General features: G+C 50.3%; 1 protein-coding gene across 2 annotated transcripts in view; it reads right to left on the minus strand.

Moving 5' to 3' along the window:
• The window catches only part of C5H10orf90 (chromosome 5 C10orf90 homolog), a 282565-nt gene extending 270937 nt beyond the window's left edge, over positions 1–11628 (minus strand). For both annotated transcript variants that reach the window (XM_075352249.1, XM_075352250.1), the window contains exons 1-2: positions 11516–11628; positions 7603–7645 (exon numbers count right to left, since the gene is read on the minus strand). In XM_075352249.1, coding sequence (XP_075208364.1) covers positions 7603–7645; positions 11516–11545 — 73 coding nt within the window. In that variant the 5' untranslated portion in view covers positions 11546–11628. The remainder of the gene's footprint in view (positions 1–7602; positions 7646–11515) is intronic.
• Between the last annotated feature and the right edge of the window lie 6256 nt (positions 11629–17884).

A 17884-nucleotide genomic window follows, 5' to 3' on the forward strand; every position in this document is an offset into this window, starting at 1 on the left:
ATAAGTCAGCCTTAATCTTACTAGGCTGACTCCATGGAATCCCAAGGAACAGCCGTCACGTGTCCTCCGCGTCGAGCACTGTCATCTTCTCCACAGGTAGATGTAAAATGCAGCCCTCCTGGGCTGCACCGAAACGCCCGGACTAACTGGCCATCCGGGGACGCTTGGCGCAAATCACTGGCTCGGAGCCACGACTGGGGGAGGTGCGCTCCAGCCGCTCAGATGCCTGCGGGAATCCTTAGCTAGAGTCGGATCTGTTACAATGACCCTGCGCAATTGCGCAGGCTGCCGCACCTAAATCTTGCACCGGATGCCGGGGGCCGTGACGGCAACGCCAGACCGCGTGATCCGCGGTCGCGCCACCCATGGTGTCACACCAAACCCCCGCGCCGTAGCCCGCCTGCCATGTTGCCTCCTCATTTGCTGCCACCTGACTGCTGGCCGGGCCCTACACAGATGCGCAGGCCGCACTTTCCTCAATATCGTGTGACCTCAACGCCGGGTGGGACCTCAGTGCAACGCCGGACCCCATGACCGCGCCGCGGCTGCGGTGCCCCCCACGGTGACCCCCGCGCTGCAATCGGAAAATCGGGTAGGAGCAAGGCTGTCACTTACCCCCACCCGCACCCCTGAACGACTCCCGCTGTGTACTCCAATGATGCTGGCCATGCCTCGCCCGTATGTGCAGGCCGCACTTCCCTGATGCTGCCGGTCACATGACCACATAACCGAGCCGTGTGACCATGATCTGGGCCGTCTCCATCCTGTCCTCGCCGCCGCCACTGGAGCCCTATGCTCCTGCATAGGCACCGCCCGCACTGTTGGAGGGTGCCGTTAATCTCCTCGGCCGCAGCAGCATCCAGCGCAGCCACATCAGGCCCCCATGACCGCGACGCCGGCCCACGTGACCGCGACGCCGGGCAAGGTTATCGTGACGTCGTGCAAGGTGAGCGCGCCGCCGGGCAAGGTGAGCGCGCCGCCGGGCAAGGTGAGCGCGCCGCCGGGCAAGATGAGCGCGCCGTGTCGAGTGAGCGAGCTGGGTCAGAGGGCATGTGACGGCGGCTCCAGACCCCGCAACCGCGCTCCGGGTCACGCGGCCGCACCGCCCACGCCACCATGCTGAACCCCCACGCCGCAGCCTGACGTGTGAGGAGGCCAGAGCCTCGACTCACCATCAGAACGCCGAACCGACTGCAGAGTCCCTTCCACTTCTGCAACGCCGTCCTAGATTCCTCCACCGATGCCGAAGGGGGCTGCTGGGCTCCGACTCCTGGATTCCATCGGAACTCCGTCACATCAGCCACCCGGTCAGCCTTCATCCAGCGCTGCAGCATCTCCTGGAGCAGGCGCTCTCCACGCCTCACCGCCGACCTCCCCGGGACAAGGGCCTTCTCCTCGGATCATCCTGCATTACCCGACGATTCTGGACGTCTGCCAGGTAAGGAAATGACTGCCCCCTTCCTACAGATCTACCCTATATATATCCATCCCCCAATTGACCACTCCCTGCCCACTCACATGGCCCCATAGCCCCCAAAGCTCCACCCCACACCTTCCCGCGCAAAAGCACAACACATTAACCCTTCACTAACCCTCGGGCCTAGCATCCCTCCTCAGTCATGTGCGCCCTTACTGTAGCCCCTTTGGGGCAGGCGTCCGGGCTTGTCTTTACCAAGAATAGTATGGGGAGAACATGATGGGAGACTAGATTTGGGGACTGATTCGTGAATTTAATTTACAATACAGTCGCAAATGCTATACTGATTTTTTAGCTATTATATGCAGCATTGATCAGGTGTTATAAGAATTACATTTTTGTACTCAAATATTGATTGTTTCTATGATAAACCACAAGCACAAGTCAATTTTTGACTCCATGTGACTGCAGACTTGTGAATCCTCACTGTGTGTGTGAGGATTTTTCAGCCACATTCCACCTAGACTGTATCCAGCCTTGCACAATTCACTTGCATGGAGCAAGGCCGCACACGTCTAGTCTGTATGTGATGTATGCAAATCACATACTTTTGGCACCGGAGAATCCACACGGTGTGTGAGGATTTTTTGGCCACATTCCGACTAGACTTTATCCGTCCTCGCCTAATTCACTTGCATTGAGTGGGGCCGCACACATCTAGTCAGTATGTGATATATGCAAATCACATACTTTTCAGCGGTGGAGAATCCTCATGGTGTGCACTACATGCTGTGAGGATTTTTCTGCCACATTCTGACTAGACTGTATCAGGCATCTCTCAATTCACTTGCATTGACTGAGGCCACACACGTCTAGTCAGCATGTGATGTAGCACGTATTTCCCGATGCTGGAGAATCCTCACAGCGCAGAGTGCGGACGATTCACAAATCTGCAGTCGAATAGGGTGGCAACAGTCTTATACGCTTAATGGTGGTTTACACGCTAAGACATCGCTAGCGATACCTAGCACCCACCCCCGTCGTTCGTGCGACATTTGGTGATCGCTGCCGTAGCGAACATTATCGCTACAGCAGCGTCACACGCACTTACCTGCCCTGCGACGTCGCTGTGACCGCCGAAGAATCCCTCCTTCAAGGGAGAGGTGCGTTCGGCGTCATAGCGACGTCACTGCGGCGTCACTAAGCGGCCGGCCAAGAGCAGAGGAGGGGCAGAGATGAGCGGCCGGAACATCCCGCCCACCTCCTTCCTTCCTCATTGCCGGTGGACGCAGGTAAGGAAATGTTCGTCGTTCCTGCGGCGTCACACATAGTGATGTGTGCTGCCGCAGGAACAACAAACAACCTCGCTACTGACCAGACAACGATTTTTGATAAATGAACGACGTGTCACAGACCAACGATTTTTGCCTCTTTTGCGATCGTTTAAGGTCGCTCATAGGTGTTACACGCTGCGATGTCGCTAACGACACCGGATGTGCGTCACAAACACTGTGACCCCGACGATAAATCGTTAGTGATGTCGCAGCGTGTAAAGCATCCTTAAGGCCGAACAATTCCTTCACGTAATGGCATATTCAAGCATATTCATTTGAAGGTCAAGACACCACTGTGTAGAACTCTGAAATTAAAATGTCAAAGGTGCATATTGCCCTCCGTGTGCCGTGTTTATGGCACACGTGTGTTCTCCGTGTGTTATCCGTGATTACACACGGAGAACAGGACCTTTCTGCTCACCTGTCCCTGGCGTTGCTGTCCGTGGTGCTTCGGTCTCCGGTCCTGCCCACTCCCCGCTGCTGCTGTTTCCGGCCGAAGTGGAGTGAATATGCGATGAGCATAATGAGCGGGGTTCGGAAGCAAGTGCCAGCAGTGGCAAAGACAGCAGGGCTGGAGCAGGTGAGTATAGAAATTAATTTTATTTCACACACATGTGTGATTTCTCTAGTGTGTGTCACACAGATCACATCCGTGCGGTCCGTGTGCGGTCCGTGTGACACCCGTGATGCTGGAAAAAACCAGACATGTCTATGTGTGGAGCACACGGGCACACGTATGCTCCACACGGACGCACGGTTCATGGCAGAACACGCACGTGAGCGCAGACACATTGATTTTAATGGATCTACGTGTGCCCGTGTCTCCGGCACGTGAGGAAACGGATCAAACACATACCGGAGACACGAACGTGTGAAGGAGGCCTTCAAGGGTTAACTTAGCTGCAGTTTGTTTCTAAAAAAAAAACACCTTCCCTTACTCACCCTTTCTGGGTCCAGCACTGAGCCTCTGCTGCTACTCCCAGTGTCTGTGATTGTCTGCAGCGTTGATATCCTGTCGACAGTATTGCAGGCAATCAGTGAGCTCGGCGGCTCTGAGCTGTTCATGCCGTCAGCTCAGTTATTGGCGCTGTTGACATGATGTCAGTGCTGCAGACATTGATGAACACTGATAGCAGCAGAGACTCATCGCTGGACACAGGGACAGAGGTTTTCCGAAAACCGCTTTAATTTCAGGGATTGTACCGTGATCAGAGGTCGGAACGCCACTGATCACAGTGTCGCAGCATTTCCTATTGACATCATGCTGTAGGAATTCCCCTTTAAGATTTCACATTAGTTTGCAACTTAGATTGTAAAATGTTTAACATCATTGATGGATCAATGTCCATCATCTTAAACATTTGGAAAGTTGAAAACCTTGGACACAAACTGAGGGGACCATAAATTACAATTTAACAAATGGCTTTTTTATGATTTTAAAAGCACACAGGCCCGGCACAATTTACAGCCGTTATAAATGATGCTCCCGTCGTTATTACGTCTTTTCATCTGATTTAACATTTAGAGACTTTTGTGAAAAGTTTGGTATAATCTGAATTGTCTGGATTGTTATTATTTAAAATTTGAGGAAAAAAATATTTAAAAAAAAAAATTACACTACAATCAAGTGATATCTATTTTTTACATTTTCCAATTTTTGCAGAAGAAAATCACATATTAAGGCCTCATTCACACGTCAGTATGTTTCATCAGTATTTGCAAAAACCAAGAATGTCTCCAAAACACAGAACTGGTGTCAGTCCTTCACTTACAGTTTTCATCTGTGAGTTCCACTCCTGGCTTTGGCAAACAAACATTGATGAAATACATGGAAAAATATTGATGTGTGACTGAGCTCTAAAGTGAATCTGTTAGCAGGATTTTGCTATGCAATCTAAGAGCAATCATTATGTAGTGGCTAAAAGCCAGATTTCAGCAATGTGTGCGTTATTTAAATAAGATCAGTGTTTTATCAGCAGGAGATTATCACTACAGGACCCCTGTAATCCCACCCGCACCACTGATTAGTAGTTTTCTGTCAATCTACAGTGTAGACAGAAAGCTGCCAATCAGCGGTATGGGCAGGGTCAAACACAGCTCAGCATTCTGAGCATTGCTAGATCTGCACCAGAGAAAACAATGTATCAATATGACAGTATATAGACCAGCAAGTGACACATCACAGGAATCAAGGTCACTGTCTCTGCATTATACTGATCTCAGAAAGGATAGCAAAAGAACATTTGCAAGTGCAAAACTATAGAAATAGGCGCCCTATATACATTGTGAGCCCCGATATTCTCACACTAGGTACGGGGAAGTACCAAGTGAGCGGTGGAAAGTACGGGAAGGGGACTCCTGCTTCTAGGGCATGGGGTGATGGTGACCACTGACCAAACCTACCCCTGGTCCCTGGTGTCTCTCACCATCCTAGATAGGTTCCGCACCTATGGGCCAAGCCGGATACCTGACCCTAGATATCCCTACCCTAAATATGGAACGGATGGGATTAGCTCTTCATCAACCCCACTAAACACTAAAGACGACACATGGGGGAAAATGCATGAACTGCTTATCCACAGATGACTCAGGTAGAAGTTCAGCAAAGTTTCAGCAACAATACTACAGGTGAGAACAAGCCACCTGCTTGCAACCAGAGCTTGCATGAACTGAATAATATCACCATCACAAGTCCAGAGAAGATGGGAGTATTTAAGCACATGGAGAATACTGATAATCAGCAGCTGGATGGAAGTAGGGTTTTGCTGGGTCCAAAAAGGGAATAGATGAAAATCCAGCAGGAAAGCTACCTATTACAATGAATGCTAACAGCAGGAACAATAGAAAGTCAGAGAGTATTTTGTGCAGCCAAACGCTGTTTCCTTCTATGGCCAGAAACCATATGACTGTCTGTCACCCGTGACACACCCATGACACCTGATTTCTTCAGCATTGTGTTATATGCCCAACATGTTAGTTAAGATCATGGGTTGAACTCAATGGACTTAAGTCTACCTTCAACCTTAAACACTATGAAACTATATTAGGCAAGGAAATTTGATTCACATCGAATGACTTAAATATCAATTAAAATTGATTGGTCCCTGTTATACTTTAATCTAGTCACAATAATCACATACTATAAAAGAAAAAATCAATTCTCCCCTTGCCAATCATCGTACCTGCCAGGCACCATCTTTGGATGCTGGCCGATTCTCTGTATGTTCTGACCCCTTCTTTCTGTGCCGCTCCTGCAGAGGACCAAACCACTCGGATCCGGGGGTGGTGATTACACTTGGCTCGAGGGTCTCCGGACCCGGGGGTCTGGGGGCCACACTCAAATGAAAAAGGGGGTATTTATAGGACATTAGTATAGTTCGTGACGCCACCAGTGGTGTACGGTAATTGGGAGTACCGCCGTTGGGAGTTCCCAGGGTGATGGAGTGGGGCAGCCAGATGACGTTACCCTCCATGGGTAGGGGTAGGCCCCGGGACTCTGGATGGTGATGCGGGGACACAGTGCAGGGGTCAGTCGGGTACTCACTCAGCAATGAAGCAGACGCTGCTAACAGGGTAAACCTAGTCTCTGACTGCCATTGCCTCTTGAGGGGAGCTCGTCCGGGTCCCGCCCCCTGCAGCACTGCCTGGTGGTCTGTAACCTGCCTCCTGGCACCAATTTAGATTGTCCGTAGTGTCCCGGTAGCTTGGAGCTTAACGGGCCCCGCTCCCCACTGTGGCTAAGTGAAGGAACCTGCTCTCAGGAGCTCACGCTTGGGATATCAGTGGGACGCTTGAAAGGAAAGCCCTATCCCCATTGTTGCACTAGAGCCCTCGATCTGTGAGCTTGGTCGGAACAGTCCATAAAGGCCCTGTCCTCGGCAGGTTAATTCCGGGTTGCCTGAAGCTTCTCCCCGACCTAGGGTCCGTGTACCCCGACGTGCGTTTGGTCCCAGACCGGTGATAGGACCAGACTGCTGAGCGTCCTCCGTGACGGGTTCCAGGCACCTAGCCTCAATCCCCAGCGACCGAGGGTCCGACTCCTCTAGGTCCAGACCACCTTCTGCGACCTAGTTCACTTCTCCCCTGGGAGCCACAACTCCCAGCTTCCTCAGAGGTCCTCACAGCTCGAGGGTTCCTACTTGACTTCCCTTGACACTTCCCACCTCCCTGCCTGACCCCTAGGTGGGCTGCCCCATTCCTGCTTAAGCAGCCCACTGATGTGCCTGACAGGTGTGGTTTAAAGTGTATCTAGGATATGTGAATGCTGGTGGAGGCAGAACTGCAGGTTAGGTTCCCAGAACCATGGGGGTTTGAGTCCTGCACGGGACGGGCAGATTGTGCAGAACCCTGTGACGACATGAATAGTCCAGGGCGTCACATTTCCGTCTTCCTTCTCTTCACAACGTCCTTTTCGGTTTTCTTCACTGTTCGCCGGCGTCAGCTAATACTCAGATATTCTGGCACTCGTGTTGACATCACAACGCACATCATGACGTGTGCTGCAATGTCACCTGAGACATCACCACGTGCACCACGATGTGATGTCTGAGGCCTAGTCAGCCTCAGAAGCCTCAGCGCAGAGTGCAGAAGGTGAAGGCCAAAAAGAAGAGGAAGGTGGAAAGCAGAGGTTGAACTGAGGATCAGACAATGGAACAGGTTTACGGTAATATTTTTTAACCCTCTCCGAACCCTGTATAATTAAGCAAAATGGAGGCCAGTTTGGTCCCAGTTTGCTGAGGGAATTGTAAACAGATACAGATTTTAGCCATGAATTGAGACTGAAAGATCAATATAGAACAACCAGCTACCCAAAGCTGAGGATTTCAGGGCAGCCATTAAGCTTTTACTTACCAAAGTAGCATTCTTTCTTCTTGATGGTGTAATACACGGTGAGGTTGTAGTGGGTGGGCCTACCCCCTACTAGTTTAGTATAGTTACCCGGCATTGTGATTATTAAAAGTGTTGAATTTTATGTTTTTATGTGATGTGTTAGGGCACCCCCTAGTGGCCGGGTGGGACGGCTGTTGCCACCGGGGAGGAGGAGTCGGCCGGATATCTAGGCGAGGTCTGAATGTGTGTGAGGGAGAGAGATCCGGGTCAGCGGAGTGCGAGCATCTGCAGCGGCAAGTGCGATTGTGTGAGCGGAACATCAAGGGACACCAGAGAGGAGGAGGTGGACGTAACCTCAGAGCCTATTCTGCCGGTGTGGGTCCGGTGTATGCTTGGCTGAATAGTGGGTGCCCGAAGGAAGTAGAGTACGGAGGGCATATCCCCACCCGAGGTGACGTTTGGTCAGAGTGTCCCCAGCTCCACTAATATTGCCGTGATCCGCTGACCGGAGTGGTTTTTCCCGGAGTGTCTGTCGAGCTGAGAGATCCGGGACAGCAGTGTGTGCACTTGGGCAGAGTGTGAGCGAAACAGCACGGGACACCGGAGATAAGGAGGTGGACGCAACCTCAGAGCCTATTCTGCCGGTGTGGGTCCGGTGTATGCTTGGCTGAATAGTGGGCGCCCGAAGGAAGTAGAGTACGGAGGGCATATCCCCACCCGAGGTGGCGTTTGGTCAGGGTGTCCCCAGCTCCACTGAAAGTCTACAACTGCCTGTTTCTTCACTGTCTGCTGTTCGGATTATAGGACTGTGCTGAATAAATGTTCTCTTTTATTGCATTCAACTCCTGCCTGAAGTCTTTCTGTGTAATGGAGAACGAAGACACTGACACACACTGTTTTAACTCTAAAGAAGTGATGAAGCCAGGGATGTGCCTGCACCATAGTGCTGCCACGACTACACAGCCAGAGGCCTCCCTGGCTGGTCACTTCATGTGGCGTAGTCGGCAGGATACGAGTCCCTTGCCGGAGAACCAGGAGTCTGAAGACCAAGTAGTGCCTGAAGCACGGAATTCGGACTATGAAAGAAGATTCCCAGTCCCGTGGTGGGAAGAGAACCTAGTACCCGTAGCGTTGGACCGGGTACAAGATGGCGGCAAGGAGGCCGTTATCTGTGAGGAAGAGAAGGCGCGGAAAATTGGCGCCAAAAGAAGAGCCTGGGGCTGGCCGGCGCCGAAGAAAAAGGACAGAGTACTCCGCCCAAAGAGGGGAGGCGCCAGCTCCAGGGCATTAGAGACGAAGAAAAGGAAAAAGAAGTACCTCAGCGGAGGAGTCGAGATGATGCGCAAGGCTGGGGGTGGAGTTTGTTCAAGAGCGGGAAACGAAGACCCGCCTCCACTTCCTCCAGTCTCAGCGTCGACATTACCGCCATTACCAGCGATTCCGTTGAGAACCGAGATGGAGAACTTTGGGCAACCTGCGGAGTTGGCGACGACTATGGCCCTCATCAGCCTTGGCCGAGGCCGACCCCGGTTCGCCCCTGCTAACGAGGCCGCGATAGCGGATCTCCCCATTGGGCCGGGAGGCTCTACAAGACCGGACAAGGTCTCTTGGAAGACCTCATGGGACGCTCAAACCGGGAGCACCATTACAGAAGTGAAGGCGACCTATGCTACCCCGCCCATGCCAAGCCGTCCGGGGGTTGCTGTTTTCCCCTGGGACACCCCGCAGCTTAACGCCGCCGCCACACCATTTGTCCCGGCGCCGGAGTCGGCCGAGGAGTTAGCCGGGCGTCTAGAGGAGGACCACCTGGGCTTCTTCTGGGACCCAGTCATCGCCCCGCCGGAGAAGGCGCGCCCCAGTGTTCCGCCCCCGAAGCCTGATCCCGTCCGGGAACGGCTCCTGGCTGAGACCATAGTCCGGGAAATGCTGTCCGGTCCCGGGGGAGAGGATCTGGCCCAGCAGTTTGTGACCGGGGTGGTTGTTAAGTTCAACCAGCAGGAGGGGTATGGATTCATCCGTGAAGTAGAGACCGGGGATGACTACTTCTACAACCGAGTTCACCTGGACGTAGAAGGACTCCCCAAGCGACTCCATACCCTGTGGCCGGGCGAGAAAGTCAGCTTCTTGCCGGACAAAGGTAGCCGCGGTCTGTTTGCGGTGTGTGTTTCCCGCATGCCCACCACCCGGGAAGCGGAGCAGTGGCAGGAGGAGATTGCGTGGGAGGAGCAGCAAGAGCGACGACAGAGCCGTACCAGACCGGCCGCGCCTCCTCAACCCCGGCGCGTACCGACGGCTGCCCCGGAAACAGTGGCAGAGCCAGCCCTCGATCCGGAGAAGCTTCCAACCGTGGTGGCGGTGACGCAAAATGTCAACAACAGACCAGTTTTCATGCTGGACGCGTCGCCCGCCGCACCACCACCGTCCCGGGCAGAGACGCCATCACCGCCAAGAGGTGCTGCAGCAGCTGCGCCGGAGGAGCCGTGCTATGCTCCGGTGTCTTTCAGGCGGATCCGCCGCCAGCCAGGACAATCTCTGGGGGCCTATATCCAGGCTCAAGCGGAAGAATGGAAGAGAGCCTGGCCCCCAGAGTAAGCTGTTCGCTCCAGCACCTGTGAAGACCGGAATTGTTGTAAACCGGCAGAAAGTTGCTTTTGTTGAAAAGTTTTACGGGCCTGTTGCCCTTCAGCAAAGACCGGGAGCGCTATTGAAGCCTCCGGGCACCTTCAGCAAAGACCGGGAGCGCTATTGAAGCCTCCGGGCACCTCCAGCAAAGACCGGGAGCGCTATTGAAGCCTCCGGGCGCACATCTAAGACCGGGAGCGCTGTTGAGCCTCCGGGCGCTATCCAGAGACCGGGAGCGCTGTTGCGCCATTAAGCGTCCCTAAAGACCGGGAGCGCCGCTGAACTGGTGCCGCTGTTGAGGACTGACCCAGAAGGTTTTTATGTGCTAATATGTTTAAAGTTTTAGAGCCTTGCCGGGAGGCTCGGATTTTTAAGAGGGGAGGCATGTAGTGGGTGGGCCTACCCCCTACTAGTTTAGTATAGTTACCCGGCATTGTGATTATTAAAAGTGTTGAATTTTATGTTTTTATGTGATGTGTTAGGGCACCCCCTAGTGGCCGGGTGGGACGGCTGTTGCCACCGGGGAGGAGGAGTCGGCCGGATATCTAGGCGAGGTCTGAATGTGTGTGAGGGAGAGAGATCCGGGTCAGCGGAGTGCGAGCATCTGCAGCGGCAAGTGCGATTGTGTGAGCGGAACATCAAGGGACACCAGAGAGGAGGAGGTGGACGTAACCTCAGAGCCTATTCTGCCGGTGTGGGTCCGGTGTATGCTTGGCTGAATAGTGGGTGCCCGAAGGAAGTAGAGTACGGAGGGCATATCCCCACCCGAGGTGACGTTTGGTCAGAGTGTCCCCAGCTCCACTAATATTGCCGTGATCCGCTGACCGGAGTGGTTTTTCCCGGAGTGTCTGTCGAGCTGAGAGATCCGGGACAGCAGTGTGTGCACTTGGGCAGAGTGTGAGCGAAACAGCACGGGACACCGGAGATAAGGAGGTGGACGCAACCTCAGAGCCTATTCTGCCGGTGTGGGTCCGGTGTATGCTTGGCTGAATAGTGGGCGCCCGAAGGAAGTAGAGTACGGAGGGCATATCCCCACCCGAGGTGGCGTTTGGTCAGGGTGTCCCCAGCTCCACTGAAAGTCTACAACTGCCTGTTTCTTCACTGTCTGCTGTTCGGATTATAGGACTGTGCTGAATAAATGTTCTCTTTTATTGCATTCAACTCCTGCCTGAAGTCTTTCTGTGTAATGGAGAACGAAGACACTGACACACACTGTTTTAACTCTAAAGAAGTGATGAAGCCAGGGATGTGCCTGCACCATAGTGCTGCCACGACTACACAGCCAGAGGCCTCCCTGGCTGGTCACTTCAAGGTGAACTTGTGTAAGGAAAGTCTTTCCCATATCGGTCCTTTGGGAAGCGATAAAGTGGATGTAGCTTATTAAGGGATCATCCTACGGGGAATCGTCCGTGTCTGTTTACAGTGACCGGGCCGGTAACTTGTTGCATTAGTAACAGGGAACGCCAGGATCTGCCCTTTATCTGAGCCTGCGCTGTAGCCATGAATAATGAATGCCGTTCACATCTCATCACTGGAATCCTATTCATTCCATTCAAAGACTTTATTACCCTTCCTCCTAAACCTGCAGACACACGAAGGTCATATAACCGGCCGCTGCTGCTCCCACCGTCCGACCGTCAATCGTCAATTACCAAATTATATTCACGTATTTTTTATTTTGAAGCCTAGATTGAGCTCGTCTTTCCAGGTTCCCACATTCACCGAGCAGGAAAATAGAATGGAAGCTTTGGATATAAATGTTTCATTTCCCCCGACTTTAATATTCAAGTCCAGGCTCTTAGTTTGGGATTGTTTCTTTCAGCAAAGTTAAGAGCAGAATTTTGAAGCTTAATACCTGCACATACAATATTAGAAGCTGTATTCCCTAGATCTTGACAGATGAGCTCCGGCCGTACGAAGCGGAAAGTTAAAAGGCAACTTACTTAAGTTTTGTCAAATATGAAAAAGAAATTATAATAATATATATGCTGATGAGGATGAATATTTTACACTTACGAGGCTTCAGAATTTGTAGCTCGTGAACTCTGGATAACCCTTGTCGAAAACGACCAGATATTGTCTGATGAGAGTCTACCTCAGGAAGTGTAGTTATTATCACTGTTCCATCCGGTAGGGGGTAAATGTATGATCCCCGGGGATCTGCTTGTTGGGATTACAGATGAACCGATTTTGTAAAATTTAATTTGATCAGAGTCTCTTCAGTTTGGCAGGCAGATTTGTCTCAGTCCAATTAAGTCGAAATCGAAACTACAATGAGGGAGAGGTCAAAAGATGACCACCTCCAACACCTCCTTCCCTAGCTTTCTGATCTTCTGTTCTTCCACTGCATCACCCCGACCCTTCCCACTTGACTTCATGAAAGGCCTATGGTTATCCTCAAATGGTCACATGGGGGGAAGTCAAAAGTTATTAGTTGCATTGATCCCCATCATGACTGTGCATCCATCATAGGCCAAATATTAACCTCCACAATGGAATAGAGTGACAGAAGGATGGAAGACCAGGGAGCAGTGACTAAAGGCTACTTTACACACTGCGATATCGGTCCCGATATCGCTAGTGTGGGTACCCGCCCCCATCTGTTGCGCGACACGGGCAAATCGCTCCCCGTGTCGCACAACAGCCGTCACACATACATACCTGTCCGGCGACGTCGCTGTGACGGGCGAACCGCCTCCTTTCTAAGGGGGCGGTCCGTGCGGCGTCACAGCGACGTCACTGAACCGCCGCCCAATAGCAGCGGAGGGGCGGAGCTGAGCGGGACGTAACATCCCGCCCACCACCTTCCTTCCTCATAGCGGCCGGGAGGCAGGTAAGGGGAGCTTCCTCGTTCCTGCAGCGTCACACGCAGCGATGTGTGCTGCCGCAGGAATGAGGAACAACCTCGTTACTGCTGCAGTAACGAGATTTGAGAATGGACCCCCATGTCGCCGATTAGCGATTTTGCACGTTTTTGCAACGATGCAAAATCGCTTATCGGTGTCACACGCAACGGCATCGCTAATGCGGCCGGATGTGCGTCACGAATTCCGTGACCCCAACGACTCCGCATTAGCAATGTCGCAGCGTGTAAAGCCCGCTTTAGTCAAGGGATGTGGCGTAAGATTAGGAAAGATGAATATTCAGGCTCAACTGGTGAGGTGGATCCTCCAAGCCCAAGATACTTGTGGGAAAACAGGCATCGGTGCAGCAGGGAGATAAGACACAAAGGAAACGGAAAGTAGAAGCACTGGAGGCTGCAAGGAGACAGGAGACTGGTAAACAGGTAGCAGAGTTAGTGAAGGCTGCACCCAGACAGGAGAACGGGAAGTAGGTAGCAAAGGTACTGGAGGCAACAGGCAGACAAGAGCTAGAAAACAGGTAGTAGAAACACTGGAGGCTGTAGGCAGACAGGAGACTAGGAAGCAGGTAGTAGAAACACTGGAGGCTGCAGGTATACAGGAGACCAGGAAGCAGATAGAAGCACTGGAGGCTGTAGGCAGACAGGAGACCCGGAGGTGGGTAGCCAAGGTACTTAAGGCCACAGGCAGACAAGAGACCAGTCAGAAGGTAGCAGAGGTACTAGAGGCGACAGGCAGGCAGGAGACCAGGCAGCAGGTAGCAGAGGTACTAGAGGCCACAGGCAGGCAGGAGACCAGGAAGCAGGGAGTAGAAGCACTGGAGGCTGTAGGCAGACAGGAGACCCGGAGGTAGGTAGCAGAGGTACTTAAGGCCATAGTCAGACAAGAGACCAGGAAGCAGGTAGCAGAGGTACTGGAGGCCACAGGCAGGCAGGAGATCAGGAAACAATTAGAGGTAATGGAGGACACAGACAGACAAAACTCAGGAACACTAGAAGGATTAATACGAAGACACAGGTATGTTTCTTGGCGAGCCCTTTAGCTGGGAAGCAGGTAGCAGAGGCAATGGAGGCAGCAGGAAGACAGGAGACTGGGAAGCAGTTGGCACAGATACTAGGCCACAGCCAGACTGGAGATTGGGAAGCAAGTGACAGAGGTAATGGAGGATGCAGACAGACAGGATTCAGGAATACTAGAAGGATTGATACCAAGACAGAATTGTCTATATTGGTAAGCCATATATACAGTAGGTCCAGGAAGACTATGACATGGGAGCAAGTTAGGCCACCTGCAAAGCCAACGTGGAGCGCAACAGAGTTCAGCAGACCGGGATTGGGGAATCCTAGACTGGATCAGGGATCAGTGAACATAAAGTTTTGATTTATTTTAACCCCTTCCAAACCCTCAAAAGAAGTCAGCAACTTATCAGCTATGCTAATCAAATCATAGTGAATTCATATAGATAGGAATCTATTCTCTCATTTCTAGTTGGCACCCCAACCAATCATGAGAAGTGGATCAGTAGTACACCACCGATGTATTCACTTTTTTATGGAGCAGAGGGTATCACATTGTGCCATCATCAGTCCTATTGACAGTTAATTTAGTCCTTGTCATGAATTGCATTCATACAGGGGACTTTACGACACCCGGTCTTGAGATTGGTGAGGATCCCAGTCGTTGGACCCACATTGATCATACATTTATTCCCTACCCTCAAGAACTGCTGTATATAAGGGCTCACTGGTGGTGGCCGCAGCTCATAAAGGAAAATCCTAGTGATGGGATCTCTTTAAATGTTCTATATTTTAGTCTCTAACTTGTTTTGGGGACTTTTTTTAGCATTACAAGTTGCAAATGCTAGAAACAGATGCATGTGCCCAAAAATGTGACAAATTGAGAACTGCAACCGAAACGTTACTACAGGCAGGGACTGGAGTGAGATGCGTCCTGCCAAAAATTGTGATATTTGGTAAAAGTCATGTTTCGTGAATCTAACTAAAAACATCTTGATAAGCAAAATTATAGAGTAAAATAAAAAAAATATACTTAAAAAGTGGCACAAAACATATAGAGGATAAAAAAATAGTAAAGCCAGTAAAAAAGAGCAAATTACTCCAGAAAATTGTAGAAACAGTTAAGATGAGTGAGGGCCAAGATGTTTTACCGAGTCCCTTGTTATTATCGGGGGTGACTTGCTCTGGCATGTAGTTTTGGTATATTGTAGGGGCATTGAATGGACATCCTCGGTTTCTTTACACAGTGTATGTTGTTTGCCTTGTACGGATCATTATGCATCAGTCAGCCCCTTTGTACCAGCGTTACAGATAGCCACCAGCACTTGTAGCCGCATTGTGCTTTTAAATGGCTTTTCTTGTAGGTGCCGGGGGCAATTTTCCTTCTGGTTCACCATTTCCTTTATACTGAATCATTGAACAAATACCACAGGATTCACAGTTCCAAAAATGCAAGACCGTGACATATAGCGACGAGCGTATTTATATCCAATAATTACTCTGAATGTATCATAAAATATATTTAAAGGGAAACTGTCACTAGATTTTTACTACCAAATCTGAGAGCAGCATAATGCAGGGGTAGAGACCCCGATTCCAGCGATGTACAGTTAGGTCCAGAAATATTTGGACAGTGACACAATTTTCGCGAGTTGGGCTCTGCATGCCACCACATTGGATTTGAAATGAAATCTCTACAACAGAATTCAAGTGCAGATTGTAACGTTTAATTTGAAGGTTTGAACAAAAATATCTGATAGAAATTGTAGGAATTGTACACATTTCTTTACAAACACTCCACATTTTAGGAGGTCAAAAGTAATTGGACAAATAAACCAAACCCAAACAAAATATTTTTATTTTCAATATTTTGTTGCGAATCCTTTGGAGGCAATCACTGCCTTAAGTCTGGAACCCATGGACATCACCAAACGCTGGGTTTCCTCCTTCTTAATGCTTTGCCAGGCCTTTACAGCCGCAGCCTTCAGGTCTTGCTTGTTTGTGGGTCTTTCCGTCTTAAGTCTGGATTTGAGCAAGTGAAATGCATGCTCAATTGGGTTAAGATCTGGTGATTGACTTGGCCATTGCAGAATGTTCCACTTTTTTGCACTCATGAACTCCTGGGTAGCTTTGGCTGTATGTTTGGGGTCATTGTCCATCTGTACTATGAAGCGCCGTCCGATCAACTTTGCAGCATTTGGCTGAATCTGGGCTGAAAGTATATCCCTGTACACTTCAGAATTCATCCGGCTACTCTTGTCTGCTGTTATGTCATCAATAAACACAAGTGACCCAGTGCCATTGAAAGCCATGCATGCCCATGCCATCACGTTGCCTCCACCATGTTTTACAGAGGATGTGGTGTGCCTTGGATCATGTGCCGTTCCCTTTCTTCTCCAAACTTTTTTCTTCCCATCATTCTGGTACAGGTTGATCTTTGTCTCATCTGTCCATAGAATACTTTTCCAGAACTGAGCTGGCTTCATGAGGTGTTTTTCAGCAAATTTAACTCTGGCCTGTCTATTTTTGGAATTGATGAATGGTTTGCATCTAGATGTGAACCCTTTGTATTTACTTTCATGGAGTCTTCTCTTTACTGTTGACTTAGAGACAGATACACCTACTTCACTGAGAGTGTTCTGGACTTCAGTTGATGTTGTGAACGGGTTCTTCTTCACCAAAGAAAGTATGTGGCGATCATCCACCACTGTTGTCATCCGTGGACGCCCAGGCCTTTTTGAGTTCCCAAGCTCACCAGTCAATTCCTTTTTTCTCAGAATGTACCCAACTGTTGATTTTGCTACTCCAAGCATGTCTGCTATCTCTCTGATGGATTTTTTCTTTTTTTTCAGCCTCAGGATGTTCTGCTTCACCTCAATTGAGAGTTCCTTAGACCGCATGTTGTCTGGTCACAGCAACAGCTTCCAAATGCAAAACCACACACCTGTAATCAACCCCAGACCTTTTAACTACTTCATTGCTTACAGGTTAACGAGGGAGACGCCTTCAGAGTTAATTGCAGCCCTTAGAGTCCCTTGTCCAATTACTTTTGGTCCCTTGAAAAAGAGGAGGCTATGCATTACAGAGCTATGATTCCTAAACCCTTTCTCCGATTTGGATGTGAAAACTCTCATATTGCAGCTGGGAGTGTGCACTTTCAGCCCATATTATATATATAATTGTATTTCTGAACATGTTTTTGTAAACAGCTAAAATAAGAAAACTTGTGTCACTGTCCAAATATTTCTGGCCCTGACTGTATTACTTACAGGTCTGTTTGCTGCATTTTTGATAAAGTCACAGTTTATTAGAGGGAGATGATCATTGGAGGACTAGTAAACCTGCTGCTAGGTAGTCCAACCCCACCCCCAACACTGATTGGCACTGATTTACCGGTGTTGTTCCAATGTATTTTGTGAACAAGACCTCTGTCATGCTAGGTATTGGGAAGTACCAAGCGAGCAGCGAAAGGTAAGGTAAGGGGACCCCTGCATTTAGGGAAGGGGGAGATGGTGACCCCTGATCAAACCTACCACTGGTCCCTGGAGTCCCTCACTACCCTAGATAGGTTCCGCACCTATGCACCGAGCCGGATACCTGACCCTAGGTATCCCTAATCTGCACCCTAAATAGGGAAGAGTGTAATCAGCTCTTCGTCAACCCCACTAAACACTAAAGAGGACACAAGGAAGACACACAGGGAAAAAACATGATCTACTTATCCACAGATGACACAGCCAGGAATTCAGCAAGCTTAAGCAACAATACTACAGATGAGAGCAAGCTACCTGCTTGCAATCAGAG

This window comes from Anomaloglossus baeobatrachus, chromosome 5, assembly GCF_048569485.1.
Source record: "Anomaloglossus baeobatrachus isolate aAnoBae1 chromosome 5, aAnoBae1.hap1, whole genome shotgun sequence".
Taxonomy (NCBI): Eukaryota; Metazoa; Chordata; class Amphibia; order Anura; family Aromobatidae; genus Anomaloglossus; species Anomaloglossus baeobatrachus.